This window comes from Peromyscus leucopus, chromosome 17 (genome assembly GCF_004664715.2).
Source record: "Peromyscus leucopus breed LL Stock chromosome 17, UCI_PerLeu_2.1, whole genome shotgun sequence".
In the NCBI taxonomy this organism is placed as follows: domain Eukaryota; kingdom Metazoa; phylum Chordata; class Mammalia; order Rodentia; family Cricetidae; genus Peromyscus; species Peromyscus leucopus.
In genome coordinates this window covers 44,009,571-44,036,526 of record NC_051077.1, presented here as the reverse complement: position 1 = coordinate 44,036,526, position 26,956 = coordinate 44,009,571, and the positions used below count along the sequence as shown (strand labels likewise).

Here is a 26,956-nt window from a genome sequence, read left to right as displayed (position 1 = left end):
AACCCAAACTGTCATGTAATCCTTAGCTTTGTTCTAAGATCAAGATGGCAAAAACCTTGAGTGTGAAAATTCCTTATCTTGGTCTCAGTATTTTCAAGGAAGCCTTAACATGTAATTAGTAGAAGTATTTCTATATTAAACTCAACCTTGAGAGAAGCCTAAAGTAACAGACAAGCATCTAAGTTCAGACTGGTCAGTTATACAGGGTCTGACTCCAGAGAATCAGATTCAATACAAGCTGTGCTTATGTGATGATGGAAGAAGAGCTCAAGGGAAGTCATTCCTAAATTAAAATAGTCACACTCTTAAAATGATGTGACATAATATAATAATGTACCTTGGCTATCAAAGGAGAAAACATTTCATTGATCCCTCAATTCAGAAAGCTGTCAAATGGGAAATAAAACAAAAACAAAAACAAAAAACTGAACTCCAAAACAAATTTTTGTTTTTGTTTTCCTTATGGTACTAGGAACGGAATCCAGAGCTTGGGCATGCTTGACTGCCAAGCCAGACCTCTGACTCTTAGAAGACAGGCTTTAAAATAACCCTTAGAAGCACACATCCCTGCCATGTTCTCATAAGTTTCACAAATTTAAGACATTTTCACATTACCTACATCTCCATGGGTTTTCAGTTATTACTATAAAATTTTCTATTGCATATTTCAATTTTACCATGTGCTGAAAACTAAATCAGCAGTGCCACCAAATGACAAAGTAAAAATGTAATAAAAAATGGGGCCAGCTTTACAAACATAAATACTATGGATTTATCAAGTCTTAAGTCACAGAACAGTAACCATCATTTCACTTTTACATGTGGATTAGTAAGGATGAGTAAGTATGTCAGGACCATGTCAAAGGGGCCCAACTTCATATTTTGAATACAGAATAATTTCACATGTAGTTCTGTAGCACTTAAGGATATATCCCAGCTAAACTTCTGTTTGAAGAACAAAATCAGACTAATTAGCTGGCAGATCTGAGATCAAAAGTCAGACATCCTATTCCAGACACATTTTCTCTTCCTATACCAGGGTCTATTCAATAAACAAAGGTTTCTTGAACAATTCTCTATACACAGATTTGAAATAAGCTGAGTCACAAAATTACCAACAAATTCATCCACTTGTTTCTTATCATCGTCATAACAAAGCTAATCCTATGCTGGGTTTTCCGAGTTACATGAACCTGAGCTGATGGAGGCATACTATTCTGAGTGAGTAGAGCCTACACGTCTAGGGAAAATACCAACATTTGATAACTGGCATGTCCTACATGCCAATCATAGAATGAACTGAGGCACAGACATTCACCCTACCTTGGGGGAAAACACAGTAACAAAACAAGCAAGTAGAGGCCTATTGCCATAGAGGGCCTGTGTGTCCATACTGATGAGAGCAAGTAAGTAGCTGACCCAGTATATAAGACTGTGGGGGGAACAAAAAGTGAAATCCATGTCTACTATTATCAAGTAATTGGATGTTCCATAAGATTTTTGTCTGAATTCAGCATTTTAAAAATATAAAGCTGAATTGGACTACATATAAATTCATCATATTTGATGGAATCATTATTATTCTACCTACCTTCAGGGTCTATGAAGAATGTTAGAATGGATTATTTAAAGTTAATTAAAAATAAAGAACAACGGCCTTGACACTGTACCTGAATATTATGGTAAAAAGCTCATCATGACAAAGACTTAAAAATACATTTACTTAAAAAACACACAGAGTTCTACACTGACTTATCCTGATACAATCTTTGTCAATGTGAAAAGCAGCATGTACTAGTAAAGCTTTTGATTCTTGTGCTTAAGACATAATCCTAGGAGATATAATGTAGACTGTTTCCCACTGCTGGGTATGTATGGCACCAGAAGTAGGCTCACAACCATTGTTGAGGGCAAGGTAAATTTGGAAGAGATTTGGGTAATAAAAGAAATGAGTGGCTCTGATTATTAAAAGAATGATTTCTACTTTTGACAAATTCTGTTGTTCTTGGGGCAAAAGTGTTAACCTACCAGTTACTGCTTCATACTACTACTGTACTGATACTATAACTGGGAGAAAAAACAAGGACCACTCCATCAAGAACATGAGTCAAATACAAAATCTAAATAAAGGCAGCTAACAACACTCTGGCCAGTGGATCAGGAAATAATTCCTGAGTGTCTGAAAAGATGCGACCGTACCATTATTCAAGTCTTGTTTGGGCTAAGGCTAAAATCTAGTCCAGAAAAGGGACAGTAAGACGAAGGCGAGTTCTCCACTGTTCAGTTTTGATGTTAAAGAGAAAAACATAAGTAGCAAAGATTGAAGAACTTAAAAAAGTTATATTCTAAATTACATTGGATATAACTAAGAGAGAACTTACTGAGAAATTCTTAAGTCTTATTTCTGAGCTCCAGAGTTCTGACTCTTCCATTCACGATCTTTGAAAACACTTGGCTAAGTGAGACATAGAACTATTACTTTTTCCTACTACAGCACACAGTGCTATATTGGATCATTTCTGCTAAGGACAAGAACAAGGCATCCCTATTATTATTCATCACTGTCCGAGAGATTCTAGCTAATTCGACAATTAGCACAATAATAACAAAAGGCCCACCTTAGAGAAAGCAAAGAAAAACTGTGTAAGAACCCAGGATCAATGCAGGTTCTGACTGGAGCTGTAAATGTGACTGCAATGTAAGTATTTTCTCTGCTGTGTAAAGCAATCAAAATTGAAGAAAAACAGTCCCTACACAGTAGTTACAAATGCCTGCATACTGTACTTAATAAACTCTAGGAGCTGTTACAGCAAATCATGACAAGACTGCATTGTAAAATCCCACAAAATTAAATACAAATTATAAACCAGGAAACTTACTATGACCTAAAACAAAGGCAAAAATCTACAATTTCTCCAAATACGAGCAATATTTTGTTAGAGATAGAAAACAATAAAATTAGAAATGATCTACAAGTAACTTTTGTAATAAAAATTTTAAGTACAAAAATTAGGATATAAAATAATGAATAGACAAAAAAATTAACATGTTCCTGGATAAAACACATCGTTTCTTAAATTCAACTCATACATTTAATAATATTATACCTATAAAAAAATTCCAACAGGATTAAAACAACAAAAACCAATCTAACAAAGAAAAAACAAGGATATGAACAAAGGAAAAGAACCAGAACTGTGAACAGGAGAGTACAGTCCCAATGCAGGCCGAGTCCTACAAGGAAATAAAGTACATTCTAAACCTACAATCATCCACACGGGAGGACTGGCCTCTTTTAGGCAGAAGAGCAGAGCGCACTCCACACAGAGGCTAGAGAGTCATTTAAAAGATCTTGAGGTAGAGTATAAATCAGTGGCAGATTAACCTTCAATTTGGAAGGCAAAGGTGCTGGTTGGGGATAGGGCTAGAAGGGAGAGGGAAAGACAAGGAGTGAGGGAGGGAGAGGGAGAAAGGAGAGCGAATAAAAATCAGAAAAAAGCGCTGCTACAGCTTGGTCATGGAGCACTTGCCTATCACATACAAGGCCCTAGGTTCGAACCTCATTGCTACAAGATTTACAAACTGCAAGGTGACTGACTCCTCATTAAAAGCCCAAGGACATGAATTCAAGAAGGGTTAAGTACGAGAGTCTTACATGCTCTTCCCACACTCTCTTTTCCCTCTCATAGGCTTCCTTTCTTTTCCGCTCCAGCTGTTCTTTTAGTACAGCAGCTCGTGCATTTGTTTGGGCCTGAAAATGAAAACCATTAACACAATTAGTTATCAGGAAGACAGCCTATGGGAATCATCTCCAACCTGGCTCTAAAACGACACTGACTTTGAAGCCAACAAAGAACTATGTGTGAGGTTCTCGAATAAAAATGTACACTCACTCTGTACCCTACTCTAACCTTGGAAGACAGAGCATCAGTGGATAGCTCCCAAGTGAAAGTAAGTCTAACACACTGGAACGGAAATTAAAATGTAAACATTTAAGACAATTGTTACACATAATTCCATTCATCGTCAGAGAAACTTGCAGATTTCATTTGAGACAGTGTCTTGTCATTTTATATATATATCCAGCCTGCCCTCGAATTCATAGCAATTTTCCTGCCTCAGCCCACCAAATGTTGCAATTACAGGAGTAAGCCCACTCTGGTTGTTTCTTTTACAGAATTACATGTGTCGCAGTTTTATGTATTCACATCATAATTTCACATAATTACTCTTCATAAATGTTGTATAAAGAAGAAAAATGCTATTTTCCAGAAATGGTGAGGTGACAGATAAAGGGGAAATCAAACGCTGAAGCAAGGTAAGAAAATGATCCATCATATAAAAAAGATGAAGAACAAACTTCTCTCTCTCAGCTTTCATTTTCCCAATAAGTTATATAATTTAGTCTATACCTTAAGTGACTCCATCTTTTTGAGCTTCAAGTCAGCTTCTTCCGTTGGTTCTTGTCCTTTGGTACCATTAGCTTCTTTCTAGAATAATTGTGAACACACCACTTAGCAAACCGCAGCCAAGCTCAGTGCCAGCTCCGCCTGCATTGACACATGTGAAATGAAACCACTGGACACTGTCTGTTCTCCCCAGAGCTGCAGCTGAGCCCTCCAGATCAAGACAGTAAAGAGTGCTGTCAAGTGGTCTTTAGTCCTTTAGGGACATCAGTATATTCTCTATTATAATCCCTATGGAACAATGAGCTTACCAATTTGCTGTAGGGAATCTTTCTGTATGCTGTGAATATGTGTTGCTCTGATTGGTGGATAAATAAAACCATTTGGCCTATGGCAAGGCAGAATGGAGCCAGGCAGGAAAACCCAAGGGAGATAGTGAAAGGAGAAAGGAGAGGCAGGAGAGGCAGGGGAGACGCCATCCTGCCATACAGGGAGCAGCATGTAATGGCACACAGGTAAAGCCACAGAACACATGGTGACATATAGATTAATAGAAACGGGCTGAGTTTAGTTCTAAGAGCTAGCTAGCAAGAAAATTGAGTCATAGGCCACAGCCATGCAATTCATAATTGATATAAGCCTCTATGTGTTTACTTGGGTCTGAGCAGCTGCAGGACTGGACGGGACACAGGAAAACTTCCAGGTACACCAATTGAAAATCATGTATTTAAAACTTACTTCATTGCTACAGATAGTTTCCTGGTCTTTGACCTTCATTTTCTTTTAACAGTTTTACCTTTTAGCATTATGGACAATAGTTTAATCTATTAATTACTTTTTGAAAAATTGATTTTTACCTACATTCTCACCACGAAGTCTGGCTTTAATCTGCTGGCGCTCATTGAAATTCTGTAGTCTTATTTGCCTCAGTCTTGCCAGATAAACCTAAAATAGAAACAACAACAAAAAACAAACATTCACTTGAAAAGAAAACTGTGAACATTTTTACTGCTAAAAAACCTTAACTTATAGAAAAGTGTTAATCTGAATACAGAAACAAAAGTTCTGAAATTTGGTTAATGAAAATGAAATATTAGCTTTCAGGTATTTAATTTAAAGCAATATTCTGCAAAGAAAGAAATATGTTATAATTACAAATTTTTAAATTATATCAAAAGAAAAGAAATTGAAACTCAGAAGACTGAGTAACAGTTATGGGGCAAAATTATGACACAGCATGTCAGTCAAAATATATTAACAGGCTCCTATAGACTCACAAAATCTTAAAAAAATTGTTAAGCATTTAAACCATGCAAGAAAAGAAGGCGATGAACTAAAAATGGCTGCGTGGCGGAGGTACTGAGCATGCGGAAAGCATACCTCTTCCTCATTGTTCCTTGGCTTCCCTCCTCTTGAAGAGCTGGGCCTGCCTCCATACAGAGATGCCAGGTTTTGCAGGATTCCCTGTTTGTCATTTAATGTACTAAGTTTAAAGAATGAGTGGGGCTACACTGCCCTTCCACCTAGGCACATCCACATGCCACTTTTTTCATTTGGATAATACTGGCCACATCTAGATACTACACTAAGCAGCTCTGGCACTTCCTACGGCTGTGATGGCATGTAAATTCCGTGAGAACAGAAGTCATTAAACTCCAGTATAATTATTTAAAACAGAGACTGCATATGTCTTTAGAGTCACTAAAGAGGTTTTTAAGGATGTTTTCCTCATTAAAATCCAAAGTACTATATTATTTTTTGCCTTTAAAAAGACCCAATCCATTTTTAGACATCTATGTGCATAGTACACAATACACACAAACTTTTATATTCACTGCTGATTTCAAAATATGTGTTGTACATTAGTTATCAGACTTAAACCATACTCTGCTCTCAGGTATGCCCTGTTAGAATACTACAAATAATTAGCCCCAGGCAGAGACTGACTCATTTCCAAATACAGCTTATTGATAACATGGAATTATCTTACTAGAAATTATTCACATGCTTCAGCAAAACTACCAGATTATCTAATTATCTACTTTCTCTTCCTTCAACCTACAATCATGTTTAAAGTTTCTTCAAACTTAAAAGCTCTTAATCCACTCTCCCTATCTATTATCTTGTATCAGTGTATGGTGAATGTACTTTTATACTCATTATCTCCATTTTCCTGACTGTCAATCATATTTTTAACCTTCTACAAATCTGATTTCTAATTCTAGTATAGCTTAAATTTTCTAAGTCACCCAGTAGTATTATAAATGATTAAAATGGAGCCTTTGAACATTTTTTTTCACAAATTACTTTTGATTGAACTTACTTCATTTACAGATATATGTGTATTCTCTCATAAATATAGGAGGTTCACTATGGAAAATTTAAAAAATAAAGAAATCATTAAACATTTATAAAGCTAATATTTTAGAACTTTAAATTTTAAAGGAATTACCCCCAAATATCCTTTTATTCATATGTAGGATGCACACGAGCATGTTTTTATAGAAATGAACATTTTTACAATTCTAATTTTTTTCACTTACAACTGTATTTTCAGTCCTTCCTCATATTCACTAACACATAAGAATAGAGAGATGGGGTGGGTGATGTAGCTCTATGGTAGAGCGCTTGTCTGGCACTACAAGGAGGCCCAGGATAACATGAGTATGTGTGTGCACATGCACGTGTGCATGCACACACGCACGAATAAACAAGGGATCCATGTGAGACCAGAGGGAGTATAAATTAGGAAATGGCTCTGGAGATTCAGAAGTCAAAAGAAGAAATGCCTAAGGTAAGGTAAGGCTGACACCGAACAGCTCAATAATAGCTAGGAAAGGGAACTGGTAACATTTGCCTTTGGTAGACAGTAGAAGGCAAAGATAACTTTTAGCTAGTTGACTCTAGTGACTGATCATAATGAACAACTGGGCTAAGAATAAAGCCATGTTGTAAAAAGAATGGGAAAGTCACATTCAGAAAGTGTTTGAGGTAGTTTGTTCCACATAAGCTCCATGTCCTCAAATGTCAATCTCATAGATTCCACATCTTGTAGTTGGAGAGAAAAAGGCAATGTGACAGGACATTTGCTCTTCTTGCTTTTGGAGGCAGGGTCTTACTATATTGCCAAGGCTGACTTTCAGAGTTCCCAGGCTTAAAGAATTCTTCTGCCTCAGTTTCCACAGTAGTAAGGTATGAGGTTGGTACTCCCTCTAACCTGTTACGTGCCATAGTATATATGTGAGCTCATATTTTAAAAGGTACACGGAAGTTATCCACAGTTAAAGGAGAGTAGGATAGTTATAAATGCAGCCCAAAACAAAATCATGAGACTGAGATTTTTCTGCAATTTGTTTTGTAAAATGTATTGCATAGCTTTCAAGTGTTAACTTTGTAGATAACAATGTGGCCCAGACAAGTTATAAGCTTAGACATGCCCTTCTGCAGTATTTTCTAACACATATGACCAATGCATAATTCAAAATCTCATCCACATCACATCCCTAAAACCTTGGTTCTGAATACACAAGTACACTGTGCACTGTGAATGCTGTTACTCCCTCAAGACCAGTGCTTCCTGAAACCTGGGCTCCAAATTCAGGGCTAAGAAATGCGGTGTTTTTATTGGATACAACACTTTTCTGCTCTTATAGAAACAATGTTTAATTATAGAAAACAAAGAAAAGAGAGGCCCTGCCTCATCAAAGTAGCAGGTGAGAACCAACTACTTCAAGCTGTCCTCTGATCATGATCTGTACATGCCTACACTCATACACAAAAATAAAAAGCCAGTGTAAATATATTTACATTTTCAAATTATTTGAGCTTATCATGGGTATTAGTACTAATGGAAAAATATTTATTAGGTACAACTCTAAATCACTGATGTTAATATTATTTCCTGAAGAATCAAGGTTAACCTTAAATAGTACCAATACTGTACAGTAGTATATGTAAGTGAAACTGTTAAATGGAGACCTCGCAGCTGTCATGTTGAACTGAGAATTGAAAACTGTCGCACCAATAAAACAAAAATGAATGACATTATAAACATGCATTAGTAACTACTGTGAAATCAGTCTCCCGAGAGCCCTCCATCCCTAACATTCCATCTCTTTACAACCATCACATCCAGTCTCTACAGGTCATCTCTCAGAAGTTCAGTGCTCTACACATCTGATGGCACAATGCAAACCTATTTCAAATCCACTGGCAGGGCTGAAGATAAGAGTCTGATGGCAGCGTGCTTGCCTTGCATGTGCAAAATCCTAGATTGGATCTCGAGCCCTCCACTAGCCAAAAAACCAAAATTCACCCCCCAAAAACAAATCAAAATACAACAAACCAAACTAAAGATCTTGCCAAAGATTAAAGATTTTTTTAATGAAATAATAGCAATAATGTTGGAAAACCATCCAAATCTCATGTAAAACCATCTACAAATGAGTTGTATAATGTATTATAATGCTCATACTTCAAAAATTCATGTATTATAATGCTGATATTTCAGAATTGCATGGATATCAAAACAATAAAGTAACCTGAACCTAAAAACTCATCCCTACCCAAAGAAAACCTAATACACTGAAAAGTAAGAGCTAAAAGTAAAATATTCAAAGCATCCAGAGAAATATTAACTACAGAAGAAAATTTTCAACAGGTGAAGATATCTCATTTAAAACTACATAGAATAAAAAGGAGTTGATGACACAATTTTTCAAATAAGTGAACTGTCACACAGAATCCTGGATTCATAAATGACACCACTCAGCAAATGAAGACCAACCGAAGGAATCTTGTTATAAAAGTGAGAAGAAGAAGCAGCTTTCTGGTTAGAGGAGCTGATCTGCAGGGACTGCTGGTTCCACAGTGGTCCAGGACAGAGATTCCGGCTCCCTGGGAAGCCTCCCTCAGGACCAGCCTCCCTGGCTACACAACAAGGGGCATTTCATTAAAATGCTACCAAATAACAAAGCATCGCTAAAGGAATTGCTTCTTTTTTGCTCTGTTGTTTTTTGTTTTTTGTTTGTTTTTTTTTTTTTTTTTTTTTGTGGCTGACAGACTTTTAGTCTGGTCAACTTTGCTAAGCAATTTTTTAAAAATTTACAAGCTCTTGGGCTGGAGAGATGGCTCAGCGGTTAAGAACACTGGCTGTTCTTCCAGAGGTCCTGAGTTCAATTCCCAGCAACCACATGGTGGCTCACAACCATCTGTAATGAGATCTGGTGCCCTCTTCTGGCCTGAAGGGACACATGCAGGCAGAACACTGTATATGAAATAAATAAATAAATCTTTAAAAAAAAAAAAAAAAAAAAAAATTTACAAGCTCTTTATAATAATAATAATACTAATAATAAGGAATTTTTTAGGATTGAGGCTGTAGTTAAGTGGTACAGCCCTTGGCTTACATGTATGTAATATCAAGTTTGAGTCTTAGCACTGCAAAACAAATAAACAAAAGTACATGTGATCTTAGCCAGAAGGCCAAGAAGCAATTAAAGAAAAGAAAAAGGAAACATGTAATATAAGTAAATAAATAAGAAGGAATTATTTGGACAGAAGGGACATAAGAAGCTTGGAAAATTGGATGGAAGGGAACAATAATTATGGTAAATGTTCCCTTTCTCTTAGCTCTTAACTTAGATAATAGAAAGGAATAATCAAGGGCTGGAAGTATAGCTCAGTGATAGTGTTTGCTCAGCATGTGCAAATTTTTGGGTTCAATATCCAGTAACACACAGACACACCAACTACTATACTAATGTCCCTGGTTGCAAGGAGAAGGCGAAGGAGCCACCATGGTGCAGTGTTCTCCATCCCCACTCGTTCTAGCTTCATTTCTGTTACTGTAATAAAACACCCCGATGAAAAGGAACTTAGCAGACAGAGCTTATTCCAGCCTATAATTCCAGGCTACACTCCGTCACTGCACAGAACTCACAGTGACAGAAGCCTGAAGTAGCAAGTCAAGTCACAGCCACAGTCAAGAGCAGAGAGAGAAGGACATTCATGCTCATTTTCTTGCTGCTTAGTTAATTCCCAGACTCACAGAGGTCAAGACTTCCTCCTGCCTAGGGAACAATGTTGTCCACAGTGGGCTGGGTCTTCCCACATCAATTAACATAAAATAATCTCCCAGAGACATGCCCACAGGCCAACCCAATGCAGACATACCTCATTCAGACTCTTCCCAGTGACTCTAAGTTGTGTCAAGTTGACAACTAAAGTTAACCATCATACTACTGAATTAACACATAAAACATAATTTATAAACAGATTGTGAAAAATGAAAGTATACATTCTTAGTCACTGAGGCAATCACTACTAAAAAGTTACACAAAGATATAATCAAAATGATATGATTGATTAAAATGGAATATTAAAAAAGTACCCAGATAAGATAAAGGCAGCAAGAATCAGAAGAACAAAAATAAAGAAAGTAAACATAAAATGATAAAACATAACTAATCCAAACATATAAAAATTATATTGTCGCCAGTGGTGGTGGCGCACACCTTTAATCCCAGCACTCGGGAGGCACAGGCAGGAGGATCTCTGTGAATTTGAGGCCAGCCTGGTCTACAGAGTGAGATCCAGGACAGGCGCCAAAGCTACACAGAGACACCCTGTCTCAAAAAACAAAACAAAACAAACAAACATACTGTCATTGAATGTTATTATACAATCATATAAATAGACCATTAAAAGATAGAGGTCATTTGATAAGTTCTTTAAAAAACAAATGAATCAAGTATATATTCACTAAAAAAATGACTCACCCTCAATCATTCAGGTACCTTAAAAATAAGGACAGAACTAGAAATACTACAGAAACACTTAAAAATGAAACTGCAATGTTTATATTGCCATCAACTAAAGTGATCTTCAAAAAGAAAACAGTCAAACACTGAGAATGTGGTTCATAAACTCACGTGTGCAGTACAGTCCCTTCCTCTGAGTATGATGTGCTTCTAACCACTAGACTATGAAAAGACTAATGGAGAGCCTGTAATTGTCACATTATGTATCATTCTGTCCTGGAAGAATACTTTCTACATAGACTGTAGTTGCTTGAGAACGTAACAGACATGTTGGAAAGGCACTTGGGTTGATCTCCAAGACTATGAATGGCCTCTGCAAAGGAAGAGGAACTTGTAGTTGACAGGTAGTGTGATGATAGGAATGAAAATGGCCCCACAGGCTCACAGGGAGTGACACTATTGGGAAGTGCGGTCTTGCTGGAGTAGATGTGGCTGTTAGAGGAAGTGTGTCACTGGGGCAGGGCTTCTGGGTCACGCCCCAGCAGTCCCAGTGTTGCTCTTTCTTCCTGCTGCCTGCTGATCCTGATGCAGAACTAGAAGCTACCTCCTAGCCCCATGTCTGCCTGTGTGCCACCACGCTTCCCACCATGACAATAATGGACTCAACCTCTGAAATGTAAGCCAGCCCCAATGAAATGTTTTCCATTCCAATAGTTGCTGTGGTCATGGTGTCTCTTCACAGCAATAAAACCCCAACTAAGATGGCAACAAGCAGTGGGGACCTTCATTCCATGAGCATAGAGAAATTAATTTTCTCACCAACTTGGATGAGCCTGGGAGTAAACCCTTTCCCTACTGAGTCTTCAGATAAGAATGTAGTCCCAGGGACCTTCCTTATTGCCTTGTGAGAGTAGAAAGAAGGACATTAGCGAAACTGTGTTGAGACCTAACTCACAGAAACCACGAGTCAATAAATGTGTATTGTTAAAAGTGACTAAATCATGGTAACTTATTTCATGAAAAAGAAAAGGAAAACAAAATTAAGGCCTGTTGAACATACAACTGATGAATTCTGAGGAGGGGTAGACATCTTCAGCTGTGTACCACTGATGAGCTCACCACACTCCAGTGATAGCAACAAACAGTAAACAAACCCATTGCTACACAGACAACCCTGATTAAGCTCACACACAAATACATCCTTAAACAAACACAAAAAAAGAAAATTAACAAAAATAATTTGGGGCATGATGAAGTTTTTCTGTAACTTGTCTACATGCATTTATATATGTGTTAAAATTCATAAAACTGAAGATAAAGTCATTCTTATTGTATGGTAATTTTAAAAGTAAATGTCAAAAAATGAAGTACTGGAGCTGGGGAGATGGTTAAGGGTGTTTGCTCTTGCTGAAGACTAGAGTTTGGCTCTCAGACTCTTACGTCAGGTGTCTAAAAAATCACCTACAACTATTCCTAGAGGATCCTCCAAGGGCGCTGACATGCGTAATGACATACACACACAGGTACACATAAGTAAATTTAAGAAAAGAAAAGAAAAACAAACGCCAATGCAGTATGGAGAAATGAATATAGAACGCAGCTAAGCAGTGTCAGAAGCTGGAAGAGGGCTGATTTACACATATGTGTACACACAAGTGCCTGCAGAACTGTCAGTGAGATCATCCCACAACACTTCTAGAAAGAAACAGTTAAGGCCAGGCAGTGGTGGCGCACGCCTTTAATCCCAGCACTCGGGAGGCAGAGGCAGGTGGGTCTCTGTGAGTTTGAGGCCAGCATGGTCTACAGAGGGAGTTCCAGGACAGCCAAGGCTGCACAGAGAAACAAAAACAGGAAAGAGGGGAAAAAAAGAAACAATTAAGGACATAGTACCAAAGAGCATTAACATGTAAAGAATGAAGAAAAAAATAACAATTACACAAAAGAAATGCTAGGAAATTGAGGGAGTGGAGTTCAGGGTAAATTGCAGAAGGCAAGGAAGGAAGTTCACAGTCACGTTCAGATGCCACAGGAAGGTCAAGTGAGATGAGGATCACAAATGGTTCGGCTGGGCTGGCAATGCAATGGTCTATCACTTCTTTAGTTCATGAGAAGTCCTCGGTTCAATCTCCCGCACCACAAAAACAAATAAACAAACAAAACCAACAGAAAAGCACATATTTCACAGGATGGACACTAGTGACTTCTTTCAATATGGTGGTGTGGTAATAAACTGTTTACAGAGTTAAAATAATAGATAAAGAACTAGAAACAAATAAAGCTTCATTCATTTGAGGAGTTTGTCTATGACTTATACAGAGTTAATGATGGGAGAAACAGAAACCTAATTAGAGGTTATAGGAAGGTATGATTAAAGAAGGACTGCTAAAAAGAGATAGGACATAATTAGTGTGATAAGGGCCCCAAATAATGACAGTATGGCATCAAAGATAACAAAATGCTGAAAGTGAAAATCATAAATGGTTCAAACATGATCTTCATAGCTTTGATTTTCTCCAGTGATGTCTAAAGGTGTAATCACAGATATCAGCTCAGTTACACATAATAAGGCACGTCAACCCAGAAAACAGGCTCCAACAGGAGGGAGGAGAGTCAATTATCCGGGAATGTGTATAACTGAGTATACTGAATGCCATATTATATTACTAGAAACAACGCGAATGTCCCTCTACAGAGGAATGGATACTCAAACTGTGGGATAGCCATACAAAACAACGTAACTCAGGAATAAAAACTAATATGGCTAGATATGGTGGCACACACCTTGAACCTAGTACTATATGACTCAGAATTTTCAGTAAATGTCTAAAAAACAAGTTCCAGCACCATAGTGAATGGAAGCAGATCAGTGGTAGGGAAGTGATCAACTAAAGGGGCATAAGGAAACTGGGGAAATGGCAGAAACTTTGATAACGTGATAAAGCAATACGCACATGATTATATGCATATGTCAATTACTCATCAGGACATACTTAACACCGGCAAATTTTACTATGATTAAATTATAAGTCAACTTAAAAAGAAACTCTTCTGTGGAGAGTCTGCATAGTATGTTCTTATATGAAACCTTTGCAGCTCCTCTGAAGGCAGTGAAAGTGGTCATGCGCCACTTCCTATCTGCAGACCTACCAAGTGTACAGCCCAAGGGTGAACCCTAGCCTAAAGCGCAGACTTTGGTGGTTACAATGTGTCAGTGCAGGGTTCTCAGTTCTAAGGAATGGACCACCAGGTACAGACTGTTGGTAATGAGGAGGCTGTGCACAGGCGGAGGCAGAACGTGACTGGAAATCTCCACAAATGTCTATTTTCCTGGGAGCCTAACGCTGCAACACAAAACAATCGGGCTGGTGAGGTGGCTCCGTGAGTGAAGACGCTTGTTACACCAGCTTGACAGCCTGGGCTCGATCCCTGAAGTCTAGGTAAGGGGGAAAGAACTGACTCTACGAGGTCGGCTTCTGACCTCTATACACACACACACATGCACGCACGCATGCACGCACGCAAAAAATTTAAAATAAAAATGTAAAAAAATTAAAAAATAAAGTCTAGCTGGGCAGTGGTTGTGCACACCTTTAGTCCCAGGCAGAGGCAGGTGGATCTCTGAGAGCTCAGGGCCAGCCTGGTCTACGGGGTCAGTTCCAGGACAGCCAGGGCTACACAGAGAAACCCTGTCTTGAAAAACAAACAAAACAACAACAACAAACAAACAAATAATAATAATAATAATAATAATAATAATAATAATAATAAAGTTTATACAATTGCTCCTTTGCCTTATCTCATCCATCATCCCCAAATGGAGTCTAAAATTATGAGCAAAGGACGAACTCTAAGAAGACCGCCAAGAAAGGAAGGGGAACCACTCAACCTATTTCTCTGGCTCTTCCTCTAAAGCAAGCATATTTTACTTCTTTTGCTTTGGACATCAAGACTCCAGGTTCCTCAGCCTTTGGACTTGAACCAGTTAACTTTCCATGGCTTTCAGGTCTCTGCCAGAGACTGGGGACTAGAGTATTAACATCTTATGTCTAGATGGTTCTGGCTTCCTAGACTGTGTCATTACCAGCCTCCCTAGCCCACAAACTCCCACACAGGAACTTCTCTGCTTTTGTGACTGTAAATCAATCTATTAAATCCTCTCTTACATAAATATATACTCTAATGTCTCTGTATGTTTTGCTGGATAATTCTGCCGAATATACTAGTGTACATATTCTTGTACAACACTTGGTTTCAAATAATTACAGAGATAAATTATACTCAACTAGGGAGAGATGCTCCCCTAGCCCCTCACTACCTGTGGCAGGTGGGAGCGCTGGCCCTGAAGTCACGAGAGCAGGGGAGCTGCCCTGCCCCCTCACGGGCTGCAGCACTCAGGAGGCTCTGCAGTTTCCCTGGGCAACACAGTGGAGCTGGGCCTGGTGGTCTGGGTGCCTGTGAGCCTGCCCCAGAGCCCGAGAACTGGTCCCACCCCTTGCTACCTGCTGCAATGGGAGAGCTAGCCAGGGCAGCGCTGGAGAGCTCACCCTGGTGGTGAGAATGAGGGAGAGCTGGTGTGCTGACTAACCCAGCTACGACCCTGAGGTTATGTAAGTTGGCCCACAGCAACATCTACCTCATCTATGATCTGCTGGAGCACGTAAAGGGGCCACCAGTCCTGCAGACCCAAAGCTGCAGGATCTCCATGACACAGGGCAACAATGGGATATCCAGGAGGAGTCTCAGTGAGGGCCCAGTGTCTATAATGTAGCAGAAGCCAGAGGCCTTGAACAACACAGATCCCCTTCCTAATGCTGCAATTTTGCTTTTCTTTCTGGGCGGTAGAGGGGACAGAGAGAAAGGTTGCCCTTTTATGGAGGGCATGTTAGCATTAGGCATTCAAAATCAAGCAAAGATTTAACTGGTACTGCAAAGACAAAGAAATTCAGTGATAAGGAAAGAGGACAGCATTGGCTTCAAGTACGACACCTAGAGAAGAAAAAGTGTGTCAGGAAGACTGTGGTGACAGGGGTGTGAGCATGCTCCATGGCAAGTGACACTGGGTACAGTGAGAGGGTCACCTCCAGCAGTATGTCGCACTCGTTCTGCTCTCCCTGGACAGTGTCACAGGAAAGGAAACAGCTCTAGTGCACACACGGTTATAACAACGAGCATCCGAAGGACTGCCGTATATACCTTCGGACTGCTAACACGGTAAGCTGAAGGGACCAAGTCAGCACAGCCAGTATGCACCAAGAATAAGGTGACAACAGGAACAGCAGGGAAATGAGAACACCACAAAGAAGCTTAAAGGGAAAACAAATTAGAATCTACAAACACATGCACAGAGTTCTGGAGTAAAAACAAACTGAGCAGATGAGGTGAGAGCTAACACATCAGTGAGCTGGGAAATCAAGCTTGAAACGAGGGGAAAGGCACGGACAGAAGGACAAAAGAAAGGACATTAAACAAAAAGGTTAGAATCTCAGTTGAGAGCAGTTTTCCTGGAAAGGTGAAGTATTTAGAAAAACATTACTCAGGGAGATAATCAGGGAGACTATCCCCAGAACGGAAGGTGAACATATATACTGAGAGCTACATATATTAGTGAGAATCTGTGTCAAGTCAATGAAAAATAAAACAAGACCAAACCACCGAAAAATAATCAAGTGAATCTTCAGAATCGCCCTAAGTTATCAGAGAAACAGCTGCTTACAGGGAGTGTGTCTGAAATATCATGTCTCATTAGCAACACTGAAGGCAGATGGCAGAGCAGAATCGCCACAGTACCATGGGAAATAAACAAGCGAGCACGTAAACAAACCCTTCAAATGTGTACGTCCTCATGGTATAACAAGTTTTTTGTTTTTTTTGAAGGATGTAGACAGACGAACAGAGAACCTAAAATGGGGTGGGCCAGGAGGTGGGAGGAGAAAATCATGATAAAATACATTATATGAAAATTTTAATTAAAAATAAATTAATTAAAAAGGAAGAAAAAAGAATGGCTTACGGGCTCAGGGAACATGACAGAAGAGTCAGAGGATGGGGAAAAGTGCTGTGAAATCTGTCTTTAGAACACCACCTCTCAACCTGTGTGTCATGATCCCTTTGGGGGTCAAATCACCCTTTCACCAGGGTGGACTAAGACCACCGGAAAACACAGATATTTTCATTGTGATTCATAACAGTAGCAAAATTACAGCTATGAAGTAGCAATGAAAATAATTTTATGGTTGGGGGTCACCACAACCTGAGGAACTAACTGTATTAAAGGGTCACAGCATTAGGAAGGTTGAGAACCACTGCTCTAGAGGACATGGCTGTAGAATTCACAAACTCACAGCCACTGTGGTTACCTATGAAAGACCTTTGTAAAATCAAGCCAGCCACAAATGAAATACTTATCTCCAGGCCCTACCCCATAGTGAGGAGCTACTGGTAATGTAGAGTTGCTGCTGGTGAAGGGGACTCATTCTTCACTGAGGATATATGGCTACTGATAGGTTTCCCATGTTCCACTAGAGGGCCCCACACTCATGCACATATGGGCAAACACTAGCTGGACTTAGTGGGGTGTGTGTGTTAGGGAGATTTAGGGGAAATAGAGGAGTAATGGAGGATAGATACAGTATTTTATTGTACACATGTATAAAATTCTGAGAAATAAAAGTTTTTTTTTAAATCAAAGACTTGTTTATAGTCATGATAGAACAATGTGGTTAGCTCTACACTAAAAAAATTTTTTTTAAAGTTTCAGTAAAATACAAGAAAACATGGTTTTCAAATACTGGATAACGGGCAGCATGGGGTAGATCCTTGTGAGGGGGAGAAAGGGCAGTGCGCCGGAGCCCAATAATTGCCCCATTCATGTCTGGCCAGAGCTTCTAGGCAGCAGCACAAGACAGGAAAGCCGAGTAGAGCTGGAAGGTCCCTCCTAGCTGAGGAGACGTTATTTGGAGATTGATGGGCAAGCTAACGGCTACTGGAATTTGCCGTTAGACAGCAGAGAGGAGAAAGCTGCACAGGGAGCCCTGAGAGGATGGAGAGGTTCTTCAGAGTCTCTCACCGAGTGGCCAACAGCTAATAATGCCAGCGGCTTGATCAGCCCGCGATGCTTCATGTTTCCAGCAGCCATCACAAAGTCCTCAGAAGCAGTAAGGCACTGTACCCAGCAGAGGTACTGCCAGGCTCCAGCACAGCACAGGGCAACTCAGCATGAGGGAAAACACTGTTCCTTACAGCCTCGGGGAACCTTGAGAGCCAGCCTTCAGTGACTCAAATTACTCCTAAATAATTAAATAATCCCCCAAATGTTTAAAGAATAGAAAACACTTGAGATAAAGCACACAGTACTTGACATAGTATTACAAATTATTAGGCATATTAAAAATAGGAAAAGATTTTTCAAATAAGAAAATCTTAATCAATAGAGACTCAGAAATAGCAGAGAAGACAGAATCATAGATGACAAAATTAAAACAGCTATTATAATGACATTCTATATTTTCAAGGCAGAAACAGTGTTTATAAAGACAAACTAAAACTATAAAAACAAGTCAATAGTAAGAGATTTTTAAAAAATATAGTATGTGAACTGAGGTAGAGCACAGTAGTACAGCAATAGCCTATACATAAGAAGCCCTGGGTTCTATCTCTAGCAATGCAAAAACAAAACAAAAATATGAGATGAAAAGCATCAGGTCTGGATGAGATTAGCAGCAGAATACACAGTAGAATAATGTCCTTCAGGACACGACACAGCAGTAGAAACCACCCAGAACCAAACACAGAGAAAAAGAAAAGGCATCAATGCATAGCGGGGAGGCACACGCAGTCTAATACGTATACTATATTCTAAAAATGGGGAGGAATGTTTTTTTGAAGAAACAGTGGCTGAAAATTTGAACCTACACACCCAGGAAACTAATGAACAGGAAGAAAACTCAGGAGTTATCTAATAATCAAATTGCTTCTAGCACAAAGAAAAAGCTTCCCTGAGTCAAACAGGAAAAGGCATATAATATACATGAGAAAAGATAAAGAATGATAGCTTCTTGTCGGAAATCGGCATGTCAGAAGATACACAGTGCTCAATCTATAGAATACCCCAGCAAAGATGCTTGTCAAAAACAAAGGCAAACTCAAGGCTGAGGAGACGGCTCAATAGTCACAGCTCGTGCCACGCAGGCAAAAGAACCAGTTCGATTCCTATGTCCCAAGTCAATGTCAGGTGGGCGTGGCAGCCTGCCTGGAATGGCAGCTTGGAAATGGAGACTGGGGAATCCCTGGAGCAAGCTGGCTGCCAAGACTAGACATACTGGTTAGCTCTGGGTTTGACTGAAAGACCCTGCCTCAAAGAATAAAGCAGAAGAGTTATCAAAGAAGATGCTGATAACTTCAGTCCCCACATACACCCAGACACACATGTGCTCCCATACCCATGTGAATACATCATACATACATATACATGAAAAGACAAAAAAAAAATGGCAAAATGTTTTCTCAGACCTACAAATGCAGGTTAAAATCACCATAAAGTATTGCTAAAGTGTAAGGAAAAAAATAAAGGCATTTTCTCTACAAATTTTGCAAAGTGTCTTTTTAAACAAAATACAAGAGGAAATTCTCTAACATTAAGCAAAATAAACTGATGATAGTCAGAGGATTAAGGAAAAACAGTAAGGGAAAAAGTCATTAAATCTTGATAGTTCTAGTAATTATCACTTTTTAAGATTCTTTAAATTTTATTTTAAATTATGAGTATGTCTGTCTGTCTTTCTGTCTGTCTATGTACAAGTGAACACAGGCACTGAAGAGGCCAAAAGAGGGTATCCCCTGGATCCCCAGCTGGTTGTAAGCCACTTGATGTGGGTGCTGAGAATCTAACTTGGAGCCTTCACAGGAGCTAAGTAAGCACTCTTAACTGTGGAGCCATCTCCAGTTCCAGTAACTACTTTAAATAATAATCTGCAACCAGAGCCAGGAATGCTGGTGCATACCAACAATCCCAGCACTCAGCTGGGCATAAGGAGCTTATATTTTTGGTGGTGAGCCTAGCCTTTAATGGCTGAGCTATCCCTCCAGCCTGGGCATGAGGATCTGGAATTATGAGTCCACCCTAGGCTATACAGCAGTTTAAAAGCCCTTAAAAAAAAAAAAAAAAAGCAATCAAAATTATTTCAGATGCTATTAATAGGGAGAAGGCAAGAAATTATCTTTTCCCATCTAGAAAAGGGTCACAAATACATATTCATTCCAGGTATTAAGAAAGTGTAAGTTAAAAACATAAATAGTGGCCAATTAAACCTGTAACTTTTTTTTTATAATTATAACCTCAAAGGAAAAAAAGTCTTATGTTGAATAACTTAATAAACTTGCAAAGTTACCAATTATGATCCTTTAATACATGTGTGATAAGTCTAACAAAATAGCTTGAAACATATCCTACATGAACAGGAGGCTCCGTGGGGAGATGAACAGACAGAGGCAATCCTCAGTTGCTTTATGAGCACAAGATCAAAAGACGTTTGTGGCACACTGCAACTAAGAACTATGGAGAATTTCAACTACTTAGATGATTACCACGGAACTTAATATTTTCTTAGATAAATGACTTAATTTTATAATTGGCTTAACTGGATGTTTTAAAGTAGTTTTATTTCTAATATGCTTTTCAACAAATACAGTTTTATATATCTGCACTGAAACACTTATTTCTCTTTTTTTTCTTCTAAAATTCTTTGCTACTTGAAAGTATTTAAAACAAAAAATGTGAGGAAAAAAAACTAACGATTTAAGAACTTCTTTCTCTAATATGAATACCTACCATTTCCACACTTTCTAAAGAACAAAATGTAAAATAATGATGTAATTTCACCTTTGTCATAAAAGATACCAACAAAAGATATCAGAGAACAGGTTAATAAACACAATATATGAAAATAAAATCTGTACATTATGCTGAACACCTTCAATCTCTTTTATTATAAATAGACTGCTACATCATAATTCTTTTTTACTTACACTTAAACACACTCCAGGCCTTAACTTCGAATACTGATATGTTCAAAATCTCAAGGAAAAAAACGCCATACCACATGTCCTTCGGCTCGGGCTTTATTCTGCATAGCTTCCCGTTTCCGCTGCAGGAATTCTTCCACTTGTTTAGCCCTTTCTACAGCTAGCGGTCCTTTTTGCCTATTTTGGACAAATCACAGAGTCAGCCATTTTGAGCATTAAATTCCAAATTAAAATTATACTTATTATTTTCTTTTTTCTTGTAGAACATGAAAGCAGAAACAAAATAAACACTTTCTCTGTAAAGAAGAGATGTGTGTGTGTGTGTGTGTGTGTGTGTGTGTGTGTATTGGTCTCTGTTGTTTTAATTACATTATTTACTATTTTTAAATAAGTAAAATCTTAACACTACTTCAAAATCTTGAAGACTCATTTTATATTTATATGATGCACTTTATTTACAGTAAAATGGATGTTAGGGAAAAAGTAATAGCAGTTATTGGCTTTACTCTTATTTTAATATTTTAATATTTTAATATTTTAATATTTTAATATTTTGGCATCTTTTGCTGACAATTATGAATGAATGTAAATATGCTGAGTGTAGACAGCAAATTAAAAGTGATAAACATGTACCAAACATCTACTACATATGTCAGTCATCGTGATAAATATGGTAGGTAGGAACAAATAAATACACAAGCAAATAAGCCAGCCCCAGTAGTCAGGAAACTGACAGCACGCCATCAAGTGTGTTTACATTTGGAGAGGAGAAAGAAGTCGGCGAGCAAGTTACTGTGTGGGTCCACTTAGACCCTGGCTCGTATGGCATATCAACTTCCTGTAGCTTTTTTTTTTCTTTTTGAAAATAATTAAGTTATGTTCTGAAAAATAAGTCATGAAATAATGACTGTTTCCCAATAACATTTTTAAATGTCCAACTTTTGTTCTACAAATAATCATTTCTTCAACTTTTTTAAAGCAACAACTGAAACATAAAAATATTTTAAATAAGAAATTTAGCTGTAAAAACTTAAAATCTGGTGCTGGAGAGATGGCTCAGAGGCTAAGAGCACTTGCTACTTTTATAGAAGACCTAAGTTCCATTCCCAGCACCCATGTGAGATGGCTCAAAAGCACCAGTAATTCCAACTCCAGGGAATCTAACACCCATGGCTTCTATGGCACCCACACTTATGCATACACACATTTAAAAACAAATCTTTGAAAAGAAAAATCTAAAGTGTACTGTATTATATCCCCATGAATGATAGTAGTCTAAAGTCCTTTGCCTTACATATTATTTAAAAGAAATTCTTTAGAACTTCCATCACAGGAATGTTCTAGGATTAGGTAATATCTGTCACTGGTTTAAGAGCCAATTACTAGGATGCTCAGCTATTCCAGATGGTACTACAGTTCCACATGACATTCCTGAGACCCAAGCACTGTTGGCTGGAGTAGGTTTGTCATATACCTCTGAAGTGCACATGTGCTGTCCTCTCGCAGACACACTATAACACACTATAAAACTGAGATCAGCTACAGGCATCTGGTCTGAATTCAGCATGCCTCTGCATATATCCAGGTAATCCACAACCTGCTCTGCTACTTCCCTGTTTACATAAGCCTGAGCTCAGGAGGGCAGATAAAGTACCAAGCACCATGCTCAGACATGTCATCTGAAATGGATGGCTACTTGGGAAGGTTCCTTTTCATGGTCCTGGAAGCATACACCACCACCTGCCTCCAATCTCTCTGCTTTGCATCATGATGGCACTGACTTCACCTTCATAGAAGTAAAACATGTTTAATTTGCCATTCCAAAACAAGAACCGTGCAGTGTTTGCTAGCATAACACGCCAACCAGCACACACTATTAGAATTATTGCACACTACCTCACAAAAAAACATGATCATATGTACAGCAGCCTTGATTATGTATACATAATCACACTCTTACGTATACATGATTCTATCTGCTTAACATATTTTAAAAGTGCAGCTTCACTCAACAGCTATTTCCTTAGTTGGTTTAATTAAGCTGGTTTATATGACTGGTTGCTTTCAAATACACACTTAAAATCTTTAAAGATTATTTAAACATGATTTCTCTTTTCTTCTGACTTACTAAACAAAGATTTAGTATCAACTATTTGTCATAATATACCAACCTCTGAAGATGTAAAGATGACTGTACTGGCTGCTTTTATGTCAACTTGATACAAGATAGAATCAACATAGAGGAAGGAGCTTCAACTGAGACAATGCCTCCATGAGATGAGGTTGTAAGGCATTTTCTAATTAGTGATTGATGAGGGAGTGGGTGGTGCCATCCCTGGACAGGTGGTCCTGGGGTCTGGAAGAAAGCAGACTGAGCAAGTCATGGGGGATCAAGCAAGTAAGCAGCATCCTCCATGACCTCTGCATCAGCTCCTGCCTCCAGGTTCCTGCCCTGCCTTCCTTTGATGATGAACTCTGTGTGATGTGGAAGTGTAAGATGAACAAACCCTTTCCTCCCCAAGTGGCTTTGGTCATGGTGTTCATCACAGCAATGGTTACCATAACTACAACAATAACTCAAAGAGTTCCAGGAAACAAAGTTTAACTGATAAAAATCAATCAGAGTCAAGTAATTCTCTGACTTATGATAAAAACCTAGACACCACACTTACTTTCTACACATATTACCTTTTTCTACTTCATATATGCCCTGAATAATCTATAATACACATTCTTAGATACTGGAGCTCAGATTCTTATTTTTGCCATTCTTTAAAGTAGTAAAACTGCTAAACTGTGGGCACAAACTGTCTATTATAGAAGGCTCATGGAGATAAGGAGAAAATAATTTACTTATTATTCATTCTCTTCATTAAACTCTAGTAAGAATTCAGATGAAATGGCCAGGCATGTGGCACATGCCTTTAAACCCAGCACTCAGGAAGCAGAGGCAGGCCTATCTCTATGAGTTCAAGAACAGCCTGATATACATAGTGACTTTCAAGACGCCAGGGTTATGTAGAGACCCCTGTGTGGTGGTTTGAATGAAAATGGCCCCCGTAGGCTCACAGAGAGTGGCACTATTTGAAAGGATTAGGACATATAGCCTTGGAGGAAGTGTGTCACTGGGATGGGCTGTGGGGTTTCAGAAGTCCAAGCCAGGCCCAGTGGCTCGCTCTCTTCCTGCTGCCTGTGGATCAAGATGTAGAACTCTCAGCTCTTTCTCCAGCACCAGGTCTGCTGGCATGCTACCATGCTTCCCACCAGGATATTAATGGACTAAACCTCTGAAACTGTAATCCAGCCCCAATTCAATGTTTTCCTTTCTAAGAGTTGGCATGGTCGTGGTGTCTCTTTACAGCAATGGAACACTGACTAAAACACTCTCTCTCAAAAAAAAAAAGCAAACATACTGTACAACACTTAGTATCAGGAAAGCACTATCTTACATTAACAACAAAAGAACCACACATGTACAACTCAGAGGTATATAATAGGAACCTAGAGATTAGGATGACAACATACAAAGATGTTAAAATGGGCTAAGCATTGTGCTAGAACAGGAATAAGGACATCAACACAGCTATGGTACCGACAGAGAAGGAGAACAATTGTGGCGTTCTTTCACTGGGAAACAGTTATTCTAAGACAAGCCTGTTAATTCCCTCAGCAAAAAGGGGACAGGTAATTTTCTTTCCTTTTCTTTTTGTAAATACATGAAGAAGTAGCAAGATATTGGTGGGAATACCATATATTATATCCATGGCTCAAATTTATTACTAAAGAGGATTTTAAATTTTGTGAAGGATAATTACAAATACTTCAAGAGGTGAAAAGCCCCATAAAAATAAGCAATATTCTAGATAACAAAGAAAGTACAAGAAAAGTGATTCACTGTTTTCAGGCAGAACAGACCAGTGATAGAAAGCTAAGAGGGATGAGAAAACAAGAGTATTCACTAAGTTTCCTTTCTATTTAAGGATACCTAGTGGAATGGAACACAGAGGAGAGGATGTGGAAAAGTGAAGCAGTAGAAAACACAAATGTGAAGAGGCGCCAAATCATTTCTCAAAATGTAGCTGTACACTGCTTGAGGTCCCAATAGTTAAGAGGCTAATAGCTGTGTCATTAAGACATAGATGTAAGAACAGTCAGACTAGCCAATGTTACTGCTAAGGAAGGCAGAGAAAAGTATAAAGAAAGCACAAGCAAATAGGAAGAATTCCATTTCAACTCTGTTTTCACTAATATATGTTATGTAACCTTCAAAAAACTCTATATGTTGCCTCGATTTCTTGATCTGTAAAATAGGGAGACTACTACTATCTGTTTCACAGTGTTGGTAATGACTGAATTACTACTCTAGTTAACCATTATCGATAGTTTATGTCCTACTGAATTAATGAATGCTGAGCCACTGATCCTAGGGAAAATACAGAGTTAAATTCCTGCAGGTCTGTCACATTTGTCAACAGAATAATTTATAATTCTGTTTCTGTGTTCCTGTTTAAAGAAAACTGCTTACTATATAAAGTTTGTTCATTATAATTTAACTCAGGAGCAAATGTCCCTATAACCAAAATATGAATGAAGTTTATCTAACATGTATTTACCAACTGAGCTATCTCTCCAGCCCTCAAAAGTATGATCTACAGCCTAAGAAAGTGGTTCTCAACCTGTGGGTGGAAACCCCTTGGAGAGTCGACCAATTCTTTCATGGAGTTCATATATCAGATATCCTGCTTATCAGATATTTACATTATGATTCATAACAGTAGCAAAATTACAGTTATGAAGTAGTAGCAAAAACAATTTCATGGTTGGGGGTCACCACAACATGTGGAACCATATTAAATGGTTGCAGCATTAGGCAGGTTGAGAACCACTGGTCTAAGATGATACAATCCTACTTTCTTCACAGTATAATATTCAAAGGCTGGGGTTTAGGCTAATATTTGTCTTTAAAAAGTCAGCCTCTATGATAAAATTATCCTCAATTAGGTTTCACATTTAATTTTTATTTCCTATTTTACAGAACTAATAAGTTAGGCAACCTATACCAAGGCCACAATAATAACTAGGTTTTAGGTGCTCAAAGTTGACAGAGGCAAAGGTATTCTAGGTAAGAGAAGAAGGGTACAGATGAACAAACATAGGGAAAGCTTGTCTTATTGCCTTGCCTCTCCTAAAAGCATATTTTTAATGGAAAAAGACAAAGTCGATAACATGCAAGAACAGATGATAATGTAAGCAGAAGCATGAAATTATGAGAAAAAAAAACTAACGAAATGTACAAATCCAAATACACTACAGTGGAAACACAGAACGCCTCTGAGGGGCTCAGTAATGGACTGGACAAGGCTAAAGAAAGAATCTCTAATCCTGAGGGTATGGTAAAAGACATTTCCAAAATAGAAAGACAAAGAAAAGATCAAAACAAACAAACAGAACATACAAGAACTGTGGAACAATTACAAAGGGCAACATACATGCCTTTAAAACAATAACGGCTCTGACTTCCCTGGATTCGTGCCAAACATCAAATCAGAGATCCAGGGAACTGAGAACAAGAAAAACTCTACCACAGCCAAGCTTCGGGAAATCAAAGACGAAGACTTGAAAGAAGAAAACATATACATACAGAAGAGCAGATAAGAATTACAATCAACTTCTCCCCAAAAGGAAGCAAACAAGAAAGTGAAGGAAATATGTAAGTGGTGAAAGAAAAGAATACCCATCTTATCCTCTCTATGCTAATATTATTCTAAC

The 26,956-nt window shown here is 38.4% G+C and overlaps 1 protein-coding gene across 7 annotated transcripts in view; it reads right to left on the bottom strand.

Moving 5' to 3' along the window:
- Positions 1-26,956, bottom strand: part of Nek1 (NIMA related kinase 1) — a 132,602-nt gene that overhangs the window by 50,501 nt on the left and 55,145 nt on the right. For 5 of the 7 annotated variants that reach the window (XM_028881043.2, XM_028881044.2, XM_037211756.1 and 2 more), the window contains 5 exons: positions 21,262-21,364; positions 5,787-5,870; positions 5,268-5,351; positions 4,413-4,490; positions 3,656-3,751 (listed from right to left, as the gene is read on the bottom strand). In XM_028881043.2, the coding sequence (XP_028736876.1) occupies positions 3,656-3,751; positions 4,413-4,490; positions 5,268-5,351; positions 5,787-5,870; positions 21,262-21,364 (445 nt within the window). The remainder of the gene's footprint in view (positions 1-3,655; positions 3,752-4,412; positions 4,491-5,267; positions 5,352-5,786; positions 5,871-21,261; positions 21,365-26,956) is intronic. The other 2 variants (XM_028881046.2, XM_028881047.2) reach the window with 1 other exon arrangement.